The sequence below is a fragment of the Cetorhinus maximus genome, chromosome 3 (assembly GCF_964194155.1).
Source record: "Cetorhinus maximus chromosome 3, sCetMax3.hap1.1, whole genome shotgun sequence".
NCBI lineage: Eukaryota > Metazoa > Chordata > Chondrichthyes > Lamniformes > Cetorhinidae > Cetorhinus > Cetorhinus maximus.
In genome coordinates this window covers 59756486-59773761 of record NC_135881.1, presented here as the reverse complement: position 1 = coordinate 59773761, position 17276 = coordinate 59756486, and the positions used below count along the sequence as shown (strand labels likewise).

The following is a 17276-nucleotide window of genomic DNA, read 5'->3' as shown; positions in this document are numbered from 1 at the left end:
GCGTACAGTGCCTCATGGATGCCCAGTCTTGAGTTGCTAGATCTGTACGAAATCTATCTCATTTAGCACGGTGGTAGTGCCACACACAACGATGGAGGGTATCCTCAATGTGAAGGCGGGACCTCGTGTCCACAACGACTGTGCGGTAGTCGCTCCTACCAATACTGTCATGGACAGATGCACCTGCGGCAGGCAGGTTGATGAGGATGAGGTCAAGTATGTTTTTCCCTCTTGTTGGTTCCCTCACCACCTGCCGCTATGTCCTTTAGGATTCAGCCAGCTCGGTCACTAGTAGTGCTGCTGAGCCACTCTTGGTGATGGGCATTGAAGTCCCCCATTAGAGTACAATCTGTGCCCTTGCCACCCTCAGTGCTTCCTCCAAGTGTTGCTCAACATGGAGGCTAAGGCAGGCCCTATAGAAGGCCCTCCAACACAGTATCCCAGCTCCCAATAGAGGTTAAAGGCCCCCTAAACCTCACTCACCCCCCCCCACCCCTTGCTCTCACCACCCTGCCAGGCCAGCCCATGCCCCTTCATATTGCCCATGTTGCTCCATGCCATCTCTATGCCCATGTATCCTCCATGCCACCTCGATGCTCCCCATGTATCCTCCATAGCCACCCACCCACTATGCACAATGTATAGGCCTCAGATTACATGCAATATCAATGGAAAATATTTTACATTCCTTAGGGAAAAAATAAACCTCTCACCATTGAATAAAAGCCTCTATAACATTGATACTGAGAGAATAATGCATTCCGCCACACAAAAAAACATTGTAATACTTGTAATCCTATTAGCTTCTGTCAACAAACCAGAAACCACATCAAAGGGCCAAACTTGTTAAAATTTCTTGAAACTGTCATTTATTTTCAGATGAATTGAACACCTATTATGTTAATATCCATTAGCATTTGAAATTCAGCCAAACTGAATGGCTAGAATGGCCACAGCTGTCCAAAAAATAGATTACTCTCTGGGAAAGAAAGAACAGAAGGTGTTCATTTCAATTTCAAAGCAGAGTGCTTGTCAATCAATGTAAGGGACCTGGTAGTTAAATTTTTTTCCCAAGTGTAGATCTATTTTTCAAGTGTCAAAACCAGTTTATTTTTAAATCAGCCAAAACCATTTAAATCACAGTAGAGAAGTTCACAGCACAGGCTGACAGGACATTGTGCAACATTTTTATTGCATTATGGTGCTTCCTTCAATGTGACAATTCTATGATTCTGCTTTTCCAAAGCAGAAGGCGACCATTTGACCCAGTGTGTCTTCACTGGCTCACTGAATGAGCAACTCAACTTGTGCCACTCCTCCGTAGTGGTATTGTCACTGGACTAGTAATCCAGAGGCCCAGGCTAATGCTCTGGGGATATGGGTTAAAATCCTGCCAATGCAACTGATGGAATTTAAATTCAATTAATAAATTTGGAATTGAAAGCTAGTCTCAGTAATGGTGACCATGATAACTATCATCGATTATCGTAAAAACCTACCTAGTTCACTAATATCCTTTAGGGAAGGAAATCTGCCATCCTTACCTGGTTTGGCCACAGCAATATGGTTGATTCTTAGCTGCCCCTCTGAAATGGCCTAGTAAGCCTTTCAGTTCAAGGGCAATTAGGGATGGGAAACAAATACCGACCTTGCCAGTGACACCCATGTCCCCCATGAAAGTCTAAATTAGAAAAAAAGATAACAGTATAATACCCCTTTGAATGCCCTGATTGAACCTGCCCCCACCACAGTCACAGGCAGTGCATTCCAGATCTTAACCACTCGCTGTGTGAAAATGTTTTATTATAGACTCTATAAGAGATTAAAATTGATAAGAAGGTCGTATTGGATAGGCTGCCTGCACTTAAAATAGATAAGTCACCAGGACCAGATGAGATGCATTCAATGACTTGTGCACATATATATCCATGTCCCTCTGTTCCTGCGCCCCCTTTAAGGTTGTACTTTTATTTCATATTGTCGCTCCATGTTCTCCTGAACAAAATGAATCACTTCACATTTCGCCACATTGAGCTTCATCTGCCACTTGTCCATCCACTCCACCAACTTGTCCATGTTCTACACTATGCTCATCACAGTTCACAATGCTTCCAAGTTTTGTATCATCTGCAAATTTAGAAATTGTGCCCATATACCAAGGTCTAGGTCATTTATATATATCAGGAAGAGCAAGGGTCGCAACTGATCCCTGGGGAACTCTACTACAAACCTTCCCACAGCCTGAAAAACATCCATTCACCACTACTCTGTTTCTTGCCACTCAACCAATTCCATATCCATGTTGCTACTGTCCCATTTATTCAATGGGCTATAACTTTGCCCTCAAGTTTGTTGTCTGGCACTATATTGGGTGCCTTTTGAAAGTCCAGGTACACCACATCAACTGTATTGCCCTCATCAACCATCTCTGTTACCCCATCAACAAACTCAAGCAAGTCAGTTAAACACGATTTTCCCTTAGCAAACCTCTTTCCTTAATTAACCCACATTTGTCCAAGTGACTATTAATTTTGGTTCCTAGAAGTTTATTCATGACTGAAGTTAAACTGACTAACCTGTAGTTGCTGGGCTTATCTTTACATCTTTTGAACAAGGGTGTAACATTTGCAATGAAGGTGAGCAGGGCAGAAGAGACAGTCGGAAATCCTGTCGGAGGACAGAACCGTACTTCTTCAAAGAGGGCATTTCTTGAAGAGGGGTGGCAGTCAATTAAACACAAAGATAAAAACAAGAAGCTAAAAGCTACTGCGGATGCTGGAAATCCAAAACATTTGCAATTTTCCAATCCTTTGGCACTACCCTTGAGTCGAAGAAAGACTAAAAGATTATGGCCAGTGCCTCCACAATTTCCACCCTCACTTCCCTCAGTACCCTTCGATGCATCTCATCCAGTCCTGGTTCCTTATGAACTTTTAAGTACAGACAGCCTATCCAATACCACCTCCTTATCAATTTTAAACCTTTTTAATGTCTGAATTACCTCCTCTTTCATCATGGTCTGGGTAGCATCTTCTTCCTTAATAAAGACAGCTACAAAGTATTCATTTACTACCTCAGCTATGGCCTCTGCCTCCAAGTGTAAATCCCTTTTTTGATCCCTAATCAGCCCTACTCCTCCTTTTACCACCCTTTTACTATTTATATGCCTCTTGGGATTCCCTTTTATGTTGACTGCCAGTCTCTTTTCTTACTCCCTCTTTGCTTCTCTTCATTACTTTCTCACCTCCCCTCTGAACCTTCTATATTCAGCCTGGTCCCCCCACCCCGCCCATGCAGCTGAGCCACTCACAGTACCATTAGCGTGGCTGCACTCCCCAGAGGGACCGTCACTCTCACCGTTTTCCAATACAGAAAAACGGTTCTCGAGCGAGATGCATCCTGGGGATTTCCTGACTATCTGTCTGGCACCTTTCTGCTGACTGAAGGTCACCCATTCCCTTTCTGTCTGCACTTCCATAAGCTGTGGGGTGACCATGTCTAAAAACGTTCTATTCATGAAGCTTTCTGCCTCGTGGATGCACCTCAGTGCCTCTATCTACTGCTCAAGCTCCGAAACCCGGAGCCAAGTAGCTGCAGCTGGTGGCACTTCCTGCACACGTGGTCGGTCAGAGCGCAAGGAACGTCCAGGACTTCCCACATGCTGCAGGCGGTACATAACACGGGACTGAACTGCCCTGCCATGCCTCTAGTTGAAAAAAAACCCTTAAAGTTAAATACAGTAAAAAAAAGTTAAATTATTTATGTACTTTAAGTAAAAACTAGAACTCTTACCTTTCCGTAGCTTAATCTATTTTAAACTGGAGAAAAAACTGGAGAAAAACACATCCACTATTCACCAATCAGTTCTCACCTTTGTGCTAATGTCACTTTTTGAAGCTTCCCCACACTCGCGCTGGTTCTGATCTCTCCGCCGCTGTATCGCGCAGTCTTGTGATGTCACTCTTGTTATTTTCAACAAGAACTGACTGCAGGACACTCTTCCCAGGCTGCTTCACTGCGATGCTGACTGCAGGACGCTCTTCCCAGACTGCTTCACCGCGATGCTGACTGCAGGACACTCTTCCCAGACTGCTTCACCATAATGCTGACTGCAGGACACTCTTCTCAGACTGCTTAACTGCGATGCTGACTGCAGGATATTTTTCCCAGACCTGTGGTGCTGCTGAGCACAAGAGCTGCCCTGCCCCCAAGGTCTTGATCCCAAGGGAAGACCCACCAGTGGCCTTGCCACTGTCTGATTGCCACGTGCTTTGGAAGGCCTTCCCAAAAAGATGCGCCACAGGTTTCTCGCTGGCTCTCCAGCCGCCAGGCAAGACCCCCAATTCTGCCCTAAGTGTGGCCATAAGAAGAATAAAAAATGCTGGAAAATCTCAGCAGGTCTGGCAGCATATGTGAAGAGAAACAGAATTAACATTTCAGGTCAATGACCTTTCATAAGAACAGATGCTGCCTGACCTGCTGAGTTTTTCCAGCACTTTTTGTTCTGATTTCAGGTTTCCAGCATCCACAGTGTTTCCCTTTTGTACTAAATGTGGCCACTAGTGGAACAGAAACAAATTCAGCCCCTTGAATTCAAGGATATTTAGTACCCAGCCCTGCCTGCTTTGAGCCAGGTTTGTGTTATTGCCACATATTTCCACATGGCTATTTGTGTCTGCAGTTCAGCAATCTTATTTACCATGTTTCATGTGTTTACACCCAAGAACTGTAATCTAATTTAGAGTTTATTGCATTCTGACCCACCTAATACCTTCTTATTCTTACTTTAGTGCTATCTGCTTTTCCCAATCCTTTGTGCACCATGCTCATCCTTCCTAATACTACATCCTGGTTCCCAAGCCCTGCCAAGTTAGTTAAACCTTTCCCAGCAGCACAACAAACTGCCCCGCAAGGACACTGATCCCAGCTCTGTTTAGGTGCAACCCTGTATAGGTTTCACCTCCCCCAGAACCGGTCCCAATGTGGCAGGAGTCCAAAGCGCTCGCTCCTGCACCAGCTCTCCAGCCACACATCTGCTCTATCATCTATCTGCTCTATCCACCTATTTCTGTACTCATTAGCATGTGGCATTGGAAGTAATCAGGAGATTACCACTTTTGAGGTCCTGCTTGCTAGTCTCTTTCTTAGCTCCCTAAATCTGATTGCAGAACCTCACCTTTCTACCTGCCAGTGGTACCATTGGGAGCATGACTGCTGGCTGCTCACCCTCCCGTTAGAGTGGCCTGCAACCACTCAGTGGCATCCCTGACCCTGGGACCAAGGAGGCAACATACGATCCTGGATTCACATCTTCGGCCGCAGAAAAGCCTGTCTTGTTCCCCCTAATTATAGAGTCCACTTTCACTATTGCTTTCCTAATCTTTCTCTTGCCCTTTTGTTCACTGAGCAGCCCCTGGCTTGGCTCCATCTGCACTCTCCAGATGAACCATTATTCTCACCAGTATTCAGACCTGAATACTGGTGGGAGAGCAAGATGCACTGAGGGGACTCATGCACTATTTGCCTCGTTCAGTTTAATTACCTGGCAGTCACCCATTCCCTTTCTGCCTGCTGTAGGATGACCAGATCCAGAGGCATGCTATCCAGATGGCTCTCAGCTTTCCAGATGCACCGCAGTGAGACCAGCTGCTGTTTGAGCTCTAAATCCCAGAGCTCCTCCAGCTGATGACACTTCCTGCAAATGTGATTATCCAGGACACGAGAAGTGTCCAGGAGTTCACACCTGGAAAATGATGTACACTCCATGAGACTGAGGTGCCCTGCATGCCTCTATTTATTAAAATAACTAAACTTAACAGAAATAAACTAAAGACATTTTACAGCCTTATTAAAGGAAGAAGACAACACACAACTAAAACTGCTACAATGTGAAAGCATCAGGGAAAACATATCTTTCCCCACCAGCAGTTAGTGTGATGATGATTTGGGATCACTAGCTGCCATGAGTTTTTTTTTGTTGTGAGGCAGATTAAAGTGGTTAGTGAGAGATCCTGATTTTATGCTCAGTGATCTGATACTTTATTGGATGAGCTATTGATTATATAACATAAAGAGGATGATTCTGAAGATACACAGTCCTAAAACCATGTTTGCAAGTCATTTAAGTAACGGCAACAGCTGTGTCAACCACAGTCAAGGTTCTTGGGTTACTCAATTGGAGAATACAAGAATAAAACAGAGACCCACCCTGTTGCTCCTTCCAAAGCAGCACACAGACATTCATTGCTAATGAAAAACAAATATACTGTTCGGATAAAGCAGATATCTTCAATAAGTTACATAAACTTCCTTTCTCCAAATAAAATATAGCAGAGAGGCAATGAATGACAAACAACTGAATAGAAATCAAGGACCCAATTGAAGTGAAGAGGCAAGTCAAGCAACACTCTTCTTTCAACACCTTTCAAAACCTGGTGCCTTACTGAACTTACTAGGTAACATCTGTGAAAACTAAGTGTCACAGGGTCTTCAGACTTATATTATGATGTCCACACGCATTAGGTATCTGTACTCCATTGTACAAAGGATCCAGTGCCCAAGGGGCATAGAAATTCATATGGTCAATCTCTAAGTAATCAAGTATGTACAGACTGCTTTATTTCTAAATTATTTTACAGAAAATTCTATTGTGATAATTTCATGGTGAGTTTCCTCCAAGCTGCCCTAGATGGAATTGTTTAACCTCCATTCATTGTCACCTCATCATGTCATGGTGTAGGTCAGGAATTCATTATTTGCAAACTGCTAGCACAAATCTGCCTCTGACCACACCATGACACATCATGTGTTAGTGCTTTCTAGGTTCCCATTACCCAATGGTTGTACAGAGCTCCATATATTTGTTCAGCTCAGCCAGATTAAGAAATGAGGTTGGGAGCTCACCATTTAAAACTGAAGAAATAGGCAGTATACTCCATAGCACATTTTCTAGCATAAATGTTTTGATAAAAGATAACTTTAAAAATTTTAATCTATTTTACTTACATGTGGTGCTGAAGCACCTGATACAAAAAGGTGCACAGGCTCCAAACCGTGAATTCTTTTTACGTACTCTGCTGTAGCAAAGCTGAGGTATGCTCCAAAACTGTAGAGGAAAACATCTGGTTAAGCCGTTTTTAGCCTTGATCTTGTATTACTGATCCTGCACTGATTTCTTGTAAAATCTGTATCAGTGTTATCATTGTCCATTATGGATCAAGCTGGTATATTTACTCAGATGATTTATTTAACACCATAATTACTTCTGCACACCCCACATATATATTCTGCCTACTGCCAGTGTAACTGTTAGAAATGTGCATTTAGAGATCAAGCACAAGGCAAAAGAAGATAAACTGATTTTGCAGAAGCCCACAAACAAGACGGAACCTCAAAGGCAGTAGAAGCAGTTCAGAATATTTGGTGTTCAGCTTCATGTGACTGGCTTGCAGGGTACCCAATTTTTCAATGGGATAACTTGGGAGTTATCTTATTTCAGCATTTAAGTCCCCTCATTAAGTGTCCCTCACAAATTTTCTGTCTCAGGGCCAGATTCTGGCCAAGACACACACTCTTGTATGTAAAATCTAGGTGCAGGTGGGTTACAGGAGCTGCCTGCTCAAGTAGGCCTCTTAGGCTGAATAGAGAAGGTTCAGAGGGGAAATGAAAAAGCAAACAAGAGAAGCAAGGAGGGAGTATGAAAAGAGACAGGCAGCTAACATAAAGGGAATCCCAAGAGGCATATAAATAGTAAAAGAGTGGTAAAAGGAGGAGTAGGGCTGATTAGGGATCAAAAAGGGGATTTACACTTGGGGGCAGAGGCCATAGCTGAGGTATTAAATGAATACTTTGCATCTGTCTTCATTAAGGAAGAAGATGCTACCCAAGCCATGATGAAAAAGGAGGTAATTCAGGCAGAAGAAGGGTTCAAGATTGATAAGGAGGTGGTATTGGATAGTATATCTGTACTTGAAGTTCAAAAGGAACTTATGGACATAAGGACCGGATGAGATGCATCCAAGGATACTGAGGGAAGTGAGAGTGGAAATTGCAGAGACACTGGCCATAATTTTTCAGTCTTTCTTAGACTCAGGTGTGATGCCAGAGGACTGGAAATTTCAAATGTCACACCCTTGTTTAAAAAAGGGTATAAAGATAAGCCTATCAACTACAGGCCAGTCAGTTTATCTTTGGTGGGGATGGTGGGGCAGGGGTGGGGGGGCAGAGAAACTTCTAGAAACAATAATTAATAGTCACTTGGACAAATGGAGGTCAATTAAGGAAAGCCAGCATGGACTTTTTAAGGGAAAATCGTGTTTAACTAACTTGGGAGTTTTGTTTTTGAAGCGGTGACAAAGGGGGTTGATGAGGGTAGTGTTGTTGAGATGGTGTACATGGATTTCCAAAAGGCACTTGATACAATGTCACACTACAGACCTGTGAGCAAAGTCACAGCTCATGGAATAAAAGGGACAGTAGCAACATCAACACAAAATTGGTTCAGTGACAGGAAACGGAGTAGTGGTTAATGGATGTTTTTTGGGCTGGACGAAGGCTTGACCTGGAGTTCCTCAGGGGTCAGTGTTGGGACCCTTGCTTTTCCTGGCAAATATTAATGACCCAGGCTTTGGTGTACAGGGCACTAATTCAAAATCTGCAGATAATACAAAATTTGAAAGCACTGTGAATTGTGAGGAAGATAGTGTAGAACTTCAAAAGGACAGACAAGTTGGTGGAATGGGTGGACAGGTGGCAGGTGAAGTTCAATGTGGAGAATTGTGAAATGATTCATTTTGGTAGGAAGAACGTGGAGAAATAAAACAAAAGGTACAACTTTAAAGGGGGTGCAGGAGCAGAGGGACCTGGATGTATAAGTGCCTAACTCATTGAAGGTGGCAGGACAGGTTGAGAGAGCATTTAATAAAGCATACGGTATCTAGGTTTTATTAATAGGGGCATAGAGTGCAAAAGCAAGGAGGTTATGTTGAACTTGTACAAGACACTAGTTGGCCTCAGCTGGAGCATTGCATTCAGTTCTGGGTGTCGCACTTTAGAAAGGATGTGAAAGCATGGGAGAGAGTGCAGAAAAGATTCACGAGAATAGCTCCAGGGATGAGGAACTTCAGTTATCAAGATAGATTGGAGAAGTTAGAACTGGTTTTTCATGGAGGAGAGAAGGCTGAGATAGAGGTGTTCAAAATCATGAGGGGTCTGGACAGTAGATAGAGAGAAAATGTTCCCACTCGTGAAAGGATCGAGAGCTAGAGGGCACAGATTTAAAGTAATTGGCAAATGAAGCAAAAACGACATGAGAGAAAATCTTTTCATGCAGCAAAGGGTTAGGGTCTGGAATGCACTGCCTGAGTGTGTGGTGGAGGCAGGTTCAATTGAAGCATTCAAAAGGGAATATAGACTATTATCTGAAAAGGAGGAATGTGCAGGATTGCAGCGAGAAGGCAGGGGGAATGGCACTTACAGAATTGCTCATTTGGAGAGCTGGTGCAGATACAATGGGCTGAATGGCCTCCTCCTATGCTGTAACAATTCTGTGATTCCGTAAAAGGAGGTGGTTTCTGAACCAGGTTTTTTTTGTATACATGTTATTTTCCACGTGCTGCATTTTGATGATGCATTGGTTAGTTTTGCTGAGAATCCTGCTGTTTCTTCCCTTGCCAATAATTTTCTTCAGTATTGTTAGATTCATAGAGGTCTACAGCACAGAAAAAGGCCCTTCGGCCCATCGAGTCTTTGCCGGTCAAACAAGTACCTAACTATTCTAATCCCATTTTCCAGCACTAGGCCCATAGCCTTGTATGCCATGGCATGACAAGTGCACATCCAAATACTTCTTAAATGTTATGAGGGTTTCTGCCTCTACCACCCTTTCAAGCAGAGAGTTCCAGATTCCCACCACCCTCTGGTTGAAAAAATTCTTCCTCACATCCCCTCTAAACCTCCTGCCCCTTACCTTAAGTCTATGCCCCCTGGTTATTGATCCCTCCAAAGGAAAAAGTTCCTTCCTGTCTACCCTATCTATGCCCCTCATAATTTTATACACCTCAATCATGTCTCCCCTCAATCTCCTCTGCTCCAGGGAAAATAACCCGTCTATACAATCTCTCCTCATAACTAAAACTCTCCAACCCAGGCAACATCCTGGTAAATCTCCTCTGTATTCTCTCTAATACAATCACATCCTTCCTATAAAGCGGATTCCTATAAAGCGGATTCCAGAACTGCATGCAATACTCTAGCTGTGGCCTAACCAGCGTTTTATACAGTTCCAGCATAACCTCCCTGCTCTTATATTCTATGCCTCAGCTATTAAAGGCAAGTATCCCATATCCCTTCTTAACCGCCTTATCTACCTGTCCTGCTACCTTAAGGGACCGGTGGACATGCACACCAAGGTCCCTCTGATCCTCAGTACTTCCCAGGGTCCTAGCATTCATTGTGTATTCTCGTGCCTTGTTTGTCCTGCCCCAGTGCATCACCTCACACTTATCCGGATTAAATGCCATTTGCCACTGATCAGCCCATCTGACCAGCCCGTCTATATCCTTCTGTAATCTAAGGCTATCCTCCTCACTATTTACCACCCCACCAATTTTCGTGTCATCCGCGAGCTTACTGATCAACCCTCCTACATTCAAGTCTAGATTGTTTATATATACCACAAACAGCAAGGGACCCAACACTGATTCCTGTGGAACCCCATTGGACACAGGCATCCAGTCACAAAAACACCCCTCGACCAAACCCCTCTGCTTCCTGCCACTCAGCCAACGCTGGATCCAATTTGCCAAATTGTCTTGGATCCCATGGGCTCTTACCTTCGTTATCAGTCTCCCATGCAGGACCTTTTCAAAAGCCTTGCTGAAGTCCAAGTAAACTACATCAAATGCATTGCCCTCATCTACACACCTGGTCACCTTTTCGAAAAATTCAATCAAATTGGTCAGACATGACCTCCCCTTAACAAAACCATGCTGCCTGTTCTTGATTAATCCCTGCCTCGCCAAGTGTAGATTAATTCTGTCCCTCAGAATTGCTTCCAGCATTTTCCCCACCACTGAGCTTAGACTGACTGGCCTGTAGTTCCCTGGTCTATCCCTTCTTCCCTTCCTGAATAACGGTACCACATTGGCTGTCCTCCAGTCCTCTGGCACCTCTCCTGTGGCCAGAGAGATAGCAGGAGATACCAGTGCCCCTGCTATCTCCTCCCTTGCCTCACTCAAGAGCCTGGGATACATTTCATCTGGGTTTGGAGATTCATCTACTTTTACGCCTGCCAGACTGCTTAGAACTTCCTCCCTTTCTAATTTCTTTAATTATATCACAGTCCTTCTGCCTGATTTCCTTACCCACGTCATCCCTCTCACTTGTGAACACTGACACAAAGTATTAATTTAGAACCCTACCTATGTCTTCCAGCTCCACACACAAATTACCTCTATGGTCCTTAATGGGCCCTACTTTTTCCCTAGTTATCCTCTTACTCTTAATGTACTTGTAAATAGTAATAGTACTTGTAGATACTTGTTAGTTACTAATGCTTTTGAAATTCACCATACGAAGAAGTAAGGATGGGTATTATTTTGCGCAGTCCTGAATGTACTGCACAATTGAGAAAGGAGTTTGTGTGGGGCCTACGAATTCAATTATCCCTGAAGTGTTTTGGCCATACCTGTCTCTACCGAAGGACCTGTATTAGCAGATTCTTCCACATTCTCCTGGACATATCACAGCAGACATGTCTTTGCTAATTTCACTTGATGAGACAGGCTGTCACAGAGTTGTGTCATCTGCTCCAGAATTACCTGCACATAACATTTGTATACCTCTTCTTGTCATGAAGCTTACAGTTTACTGGATCTTTCCAAGATACCATGGAGCTATCTTCAACAATTTTTTCACTTGTTTTCTAGAAAGAACCAATGTCAGTCAAGGTTATCACAATGCTGATCTTTTATATATCAAGCTTATTCCAAACTACCACAGGGGACACCAGCAACATCAGTCAATCCACAGTGCATAGATGCATCAAGAATCTTACTGACAAGTTTTTCACCAGAACAAATAAGTTTACAATTCTCCTTAGAAACATGGAGAATAAGAGGGCTCTACAATTTTCTCTCAATGTATACCTTAAATCTGGGATTTATTTATGCATTTGTGCTCACCTCAGCCTTTTATACACAGTCATTTGGCTTTCATACAGTACATTGAATTCCACTCCATCATCAGGTGTAGTGCTTCAGATGCCTGGACAGATAAACTGCTTTACATTACAGGCCCTGCATGATCTCCTAGATTATCACATTATCAACATATGTGCTACATAGATAGGACTAGCTATGGTGGAAGAAGAGGAGAGCCATTTGCAAACAATGATGAAGCAAAATAATGAGGTAAAGCCAGAAAATATCACTACTTCAAACCTGTTGTACATAACAAAGCAAATGCAGGATCTCATACAGCTAAATGACACCATTGCCCAATGCAATCAATCCTCCCACACATATGCTAATACGGTGATGCAAAACATCTTCAGCAACATCGGCTTTAGCCTTGTCTCAACCAGCCCGCATACCAATCTTTTAATCTGTAAAACCTGTTCTATGCTATCTATATACAAGAATACTGGTGAAATTAATTAGTGAATGTGGCTGGTATTTGCATTCCCTCTCATCCTAGCAGTCCCCTTGGTGACAGTGTGTGCTCTATATTCTGATCTTGTGCTCCTACTATGTGTCTACAGTTTGAACAATAGTAAGTAAGGTGGCTGACTGCTGAGTGCGAATCAACTCCTGGGTTTGAGGTGACCATTTTTGTGTTAGGACATGGCGTGGCTCTGTAATTTCTGCTACCACGTCTGATGATGCTGAAGCTTGTTGGCCCTAAATGCTTTATACCACATCTGTCATTCAAGAGCTGGCAGAGGTGGAGGGGTGGTAAACTGGATAGACTTGAAGTGGACGACAGTGCACTACTCACTCTTATCACACCCAGAAAGCCCAATTCAGACCAGGGGTTTGCTATATGCTGTTCACAAGACAGATCTTGCAAAAGAACGCTAACAAAATTGCTATAACCAAACTGCTCCTACATCAGTACCAGAAAATATCCCTAAGAAGTCAAATGCACATCTGGAGTTTTAACATATTACTTCTGAAGCTCTCAATTTTTGCCTCACAAAACAATTAAACAAATAAAAGTATACATCATTATTTTTGCGTTGTTACTTCAGAATTACCACAGAACAGTTAATGCAATTTTACTAAATAATACAAATGAAGAAAGCAACAAGCCGGTTTATGGGATTAGGTTCTTGTTAAAATGTTAAGCTTTAAGGCTGAGATGTGCATTTATTTAAACATTTACGATTTTTTATAATTGATGACTGCATCGTAAAATTTCATTTCAAAATGTATTGACATTTGAAGCTCCATTTATGGCAACAACCATTAAAAGAATGTCAATATTTAACTGCAGTACCTATTATAGCTGTTGCTTAATGCTGCAATAGGGTTTCTTAATGTTAAATCTAAGGCAACGTTAGCTACATTGGATAACACACCCGTGTTGAGCAGGGAAACTGTTCGACTAACACTATTAACTATTCAGACATCCTCCACCCCTCCTCCTACTGTAGAGTCATAGAGGTCTACACCACAGAAAAAGGCCCTTTGGCCCATCGAGTCTGTGCCGGTCAAACAAGTACCTAACTATTCTAATCCCATTTTCCAGCACTAGGCCCATAGCCTTGTATGCCATGGCATCACAAGTGCACATCCAAATATTTCTCAAATGTTATGAGGGTTTCTGCCTCTACCACCCTTTCAGGCAGTGAGTTCCAGAATCCCACCACCCTCTGAGTGAAAAAATTCTTCCTCACATCCCCTCCAAACCTCCTGCCCCTTACCTTAAATCTATGCCCTCTGGTTATTGATCACTCCACCAAGGGGAAAAGTTCCTTCCTGTCTACCCTATCTATGCCCCTCATAATTTTATATACCTCAATCATGTCCCCCGTCAATCTCCTCTGCTCCAGGGAAAATAACTCCAGTCTATCCAATCTCTCATAACTAAAACTCTCCAGCCCAGGCAACATCCTGGTAAATCTCCTCTTTACTCTCTCTAGTGCAATCACTTCCTTCCTATAATGCGAATTCCAGAACTGCACGCAATACTCCAGCTGTGGCCTAACCAGTGTTTTATACAGTTCCAGAATAACCTCCCTGCTCTTATATTCTATGCCTCAGCTAATAAAGGCAAGTATCCTACATGCCTTCTAAAGCACCTTAAGGGACTGGTGGATATGCACACCAAGGTCCCTCTGATACTTGGTACTTCCCAGGTTCACCATTCATCGTGTATTCTCGTGCCTTGTTTGTCCTGCCCCAGTGCATCACCTTGCACTTATCCGGATTAAATTCCATTTGTTACTGATCAGCCCATCTGACCAGCCCGTCTATATCCTCCTGTAATCTAAGGCTATCCTCCTCACTATTTACCACCCCACCAATTTTCATGTCATCTGCTAACTTACTGACCAACCCTCCTACATTCAAGTCTAAGTCGTTTATATACACCACAAACAGCAAAGGACCCAACACCGATCCCTGTGGAACCCCACTGGACACAGGCATCCAGTCACAAAAACACCCCTCGACCATCACCCTCTGCTTCCTGCCACTCAGCCAATTCTGGATCCAATGTTCCAAATTGCCTTGGATCCCATGGGCTCTTAGCTTCATTATCAGTCTCCCACGCGGGACCTTATCAAAAGCCTTGCTGAAGTCCAAGTAGACTACGTCAAATGCATTGCCCTCATCTACACACCTGGTCACCTCTTCGAAAAATTCAATCAAATTGGTCAGACATGACCTCCCCTTAACAAAACCATGCTGACTGTCCTTGATTAATCCCTGCCTCTCCAAGTGTAGATTAATTTTGTCCTTCAGAATTGCTCCCAATAGTTTCCCCACCACTGAGGTTAGACTGACTGGCCTGTAGTTCCCTGGTTTATCCTTTCCTCCCTTCTTGAATAACAGTACTTTTCTGTTCTTTTCTCTTTTGGCATCCTCTTTGTCTATGTCTCCCCTTCCTCTCCCCATTTTCCTCCAGCCAATTTGCTTTCCCTGTCCCCCATTTTCTTTTCTCCTTCTTCCACATACTCCTCTCCCTCCAACCTTGTCCTCCTCTATCTCCTCTTCCTGCTGATCCCTTCTTTCTTCAATTACTCCCCATCCACCACCCAAACCTAAAAACATTTTGAGTCACCTATTTACTGCCCATTTTTCTCAATGCAAGGGTGATTTAACTAGCAAAGGAACAGTTTGAGGCTGACATTTGTTCACTTCTTAAACAAGTAATAATTTTTATATTAAATAATCCTAATTTTTTCCCTTGGAATAATCAATGCTGTGGCTCAAATTGAAGCTGCAATGGGTGAACTCGAATAGACAGGCACTAGCATCTTAAAATTGGCACTTTCATGAATATCAGCTATAAAATTTAAATGCTGTTTATGTAAACTATCTAACAACATGAAAAAAATTCTCCTTGTCTGAAATATTTTGGTTCTTTGCAGCCCAAGATAATCCAGACTTATCTTCCATACCTGTGACCAAAAAATGCAAAGGGCTTCTCTTTAAGGCTAGGCAGCAAGGTACTGGAAATATCCTCAATAAGTTGCTGAAGGTTCTGTGTAATAGGTTCCTTAGAACGAGTTTCTCTTCCAGGAAGACGTATAGAGTAAACTGAAATTGAAAGAGCTTGATTAATCATGTCAGTCTCTCTTCAAATTCCAGAATCTGGGATAATTTTATAACAGATAAGACGTCAGAATTAAATTGGCTTAAACATTTCATTCTGCCCTTCCATGCAAAAGGAATATTATCAGACATTCCTTCTATATCTCAGGTACCACTGTCATTCCTCTCATGGTCAACCCTGGGGCATGAAGAAAGGAAATCAGACAGGTTTCCAATCCCACCTCCCTCCCATTATCCACATGTGGCAAAGTGGTGACAAGACTGCTATGTCTTCCAGGTGAGTGCAGGAGGAGGAAAATAAAGGTCAGACAGGAACGTGATAGTAGGCTTCACCACCAATGTTCCTGCCAATTTAGCCCCTGATTAGGGGCGGTATTGCAAAGGAAATTCCAGGCCCAGTTCTCTATCAACATGGTCATAGAAACATCCCTGCAAGTATGCAGATACACAGAATCAGCTATCTTTCCATTCTGATATTGAACACTCCCTTGTTCAATGAATTCATGGAGCTCAAGGCAGCTTTAAGTTTGAAACTCTTCCTGTTACAGGTGGACAGTTTGACTTCCCTTGAATTACTGAGAGTTCTGACTTTCCTAGAGTAGAATTTGTTGTTGTTTTATTGAAAGTCCAGTTAACAAGCAGGTAACACAACTGTTCTGTCACCTAAGGAAATGATGTCAGCATTCTACTCATTTGTACATGCGCAGCTGTAAATAAAAATCAATGATTTTCTGGTCCACATGAAAAAATAGTCTCCAAAAGATCTTTGTTTGGAGAAGCACTACTAACTGGGGCAAATAAGAGGGCAGTTCTCTCTTTCAATGCTGCTTTCTGAGGCTCCCAACTTGAGGGTCTTGGATAAAAACAGAAAATGCTGGTAAACTCAGAGTTCTGGCAGCATCTGGAAGAGAGAAAGACAGAGTTAATGCTTCGAGTCCAATATGATTCTTCTTCAGAGCTTCCGAAGAGGAGGCATATTGGACTTGAAACATTAACTCGGTTTCTCTCTCCACAGATGTTACCAGCTGCCAGACTTCTGAGTTTTTCCAGCATTTTTTGTTATTTCAGATTTCCAGCATCTGCAGTATTTTCCTTTCACTTGAATGTCTTGGGTGTATCCTCTTGTAATTCAATAAGCATTGAGGCAAATAATTGGCATAGTAACTGGTTTCAGGCAGGAATGCAGTATCTGTAACACAATTGCCTTCAATCTTCTCCTGGCCAAAGAGGGATAGAAAAAAATTAGCCAGAGCTCAAGTTCCTTATTGCTATGCAATGGTCCAAACTGTAAAATGTCTGTGTATGCTTATCTAATAAGGACTGAATTGAGATCAGTTGTGAGCATATATAGTCGAATCGTCTACTGACAATCGCATGAACATACCAAATTACTACTAGCAACGATGAGGGCAATTTAGGGCAATTCTCTGACAGGTGCTGCAGTGTCGCAGGCCTATGTCCAACCTATCTTCCCTGGGAGCACAAGATCATGAAATT

At 42.9% G+C, this 17276-nt stretch overlaps 1 protein-coding gene across 1 annotated transcript in view; it reads right to left on the bottom strand.

Moving 5' to 3' along the window:
• Positions 1-17276, bottom strand: part of olah (oleoyl-ACP hydrolase) — a 35163-nt gene that overhangs the window by 5201 nt on the left and 12686 nt on the right. Inside the window, exons 3-4 of the mRNA XM_078538450.1 lie at positions 15626-15764; positions 7006-7105 (exon numbers count right to left, since the gene is read on the bottom strand). Coding sequence (XP_078394576.1) covers positions 7006-7105; positions 15626-15764 — 239 coding nt within the window. The remainder of the gene's footprint in view (positions 1-7005; positions 7106-15625; positions 15765-17276) is intronic.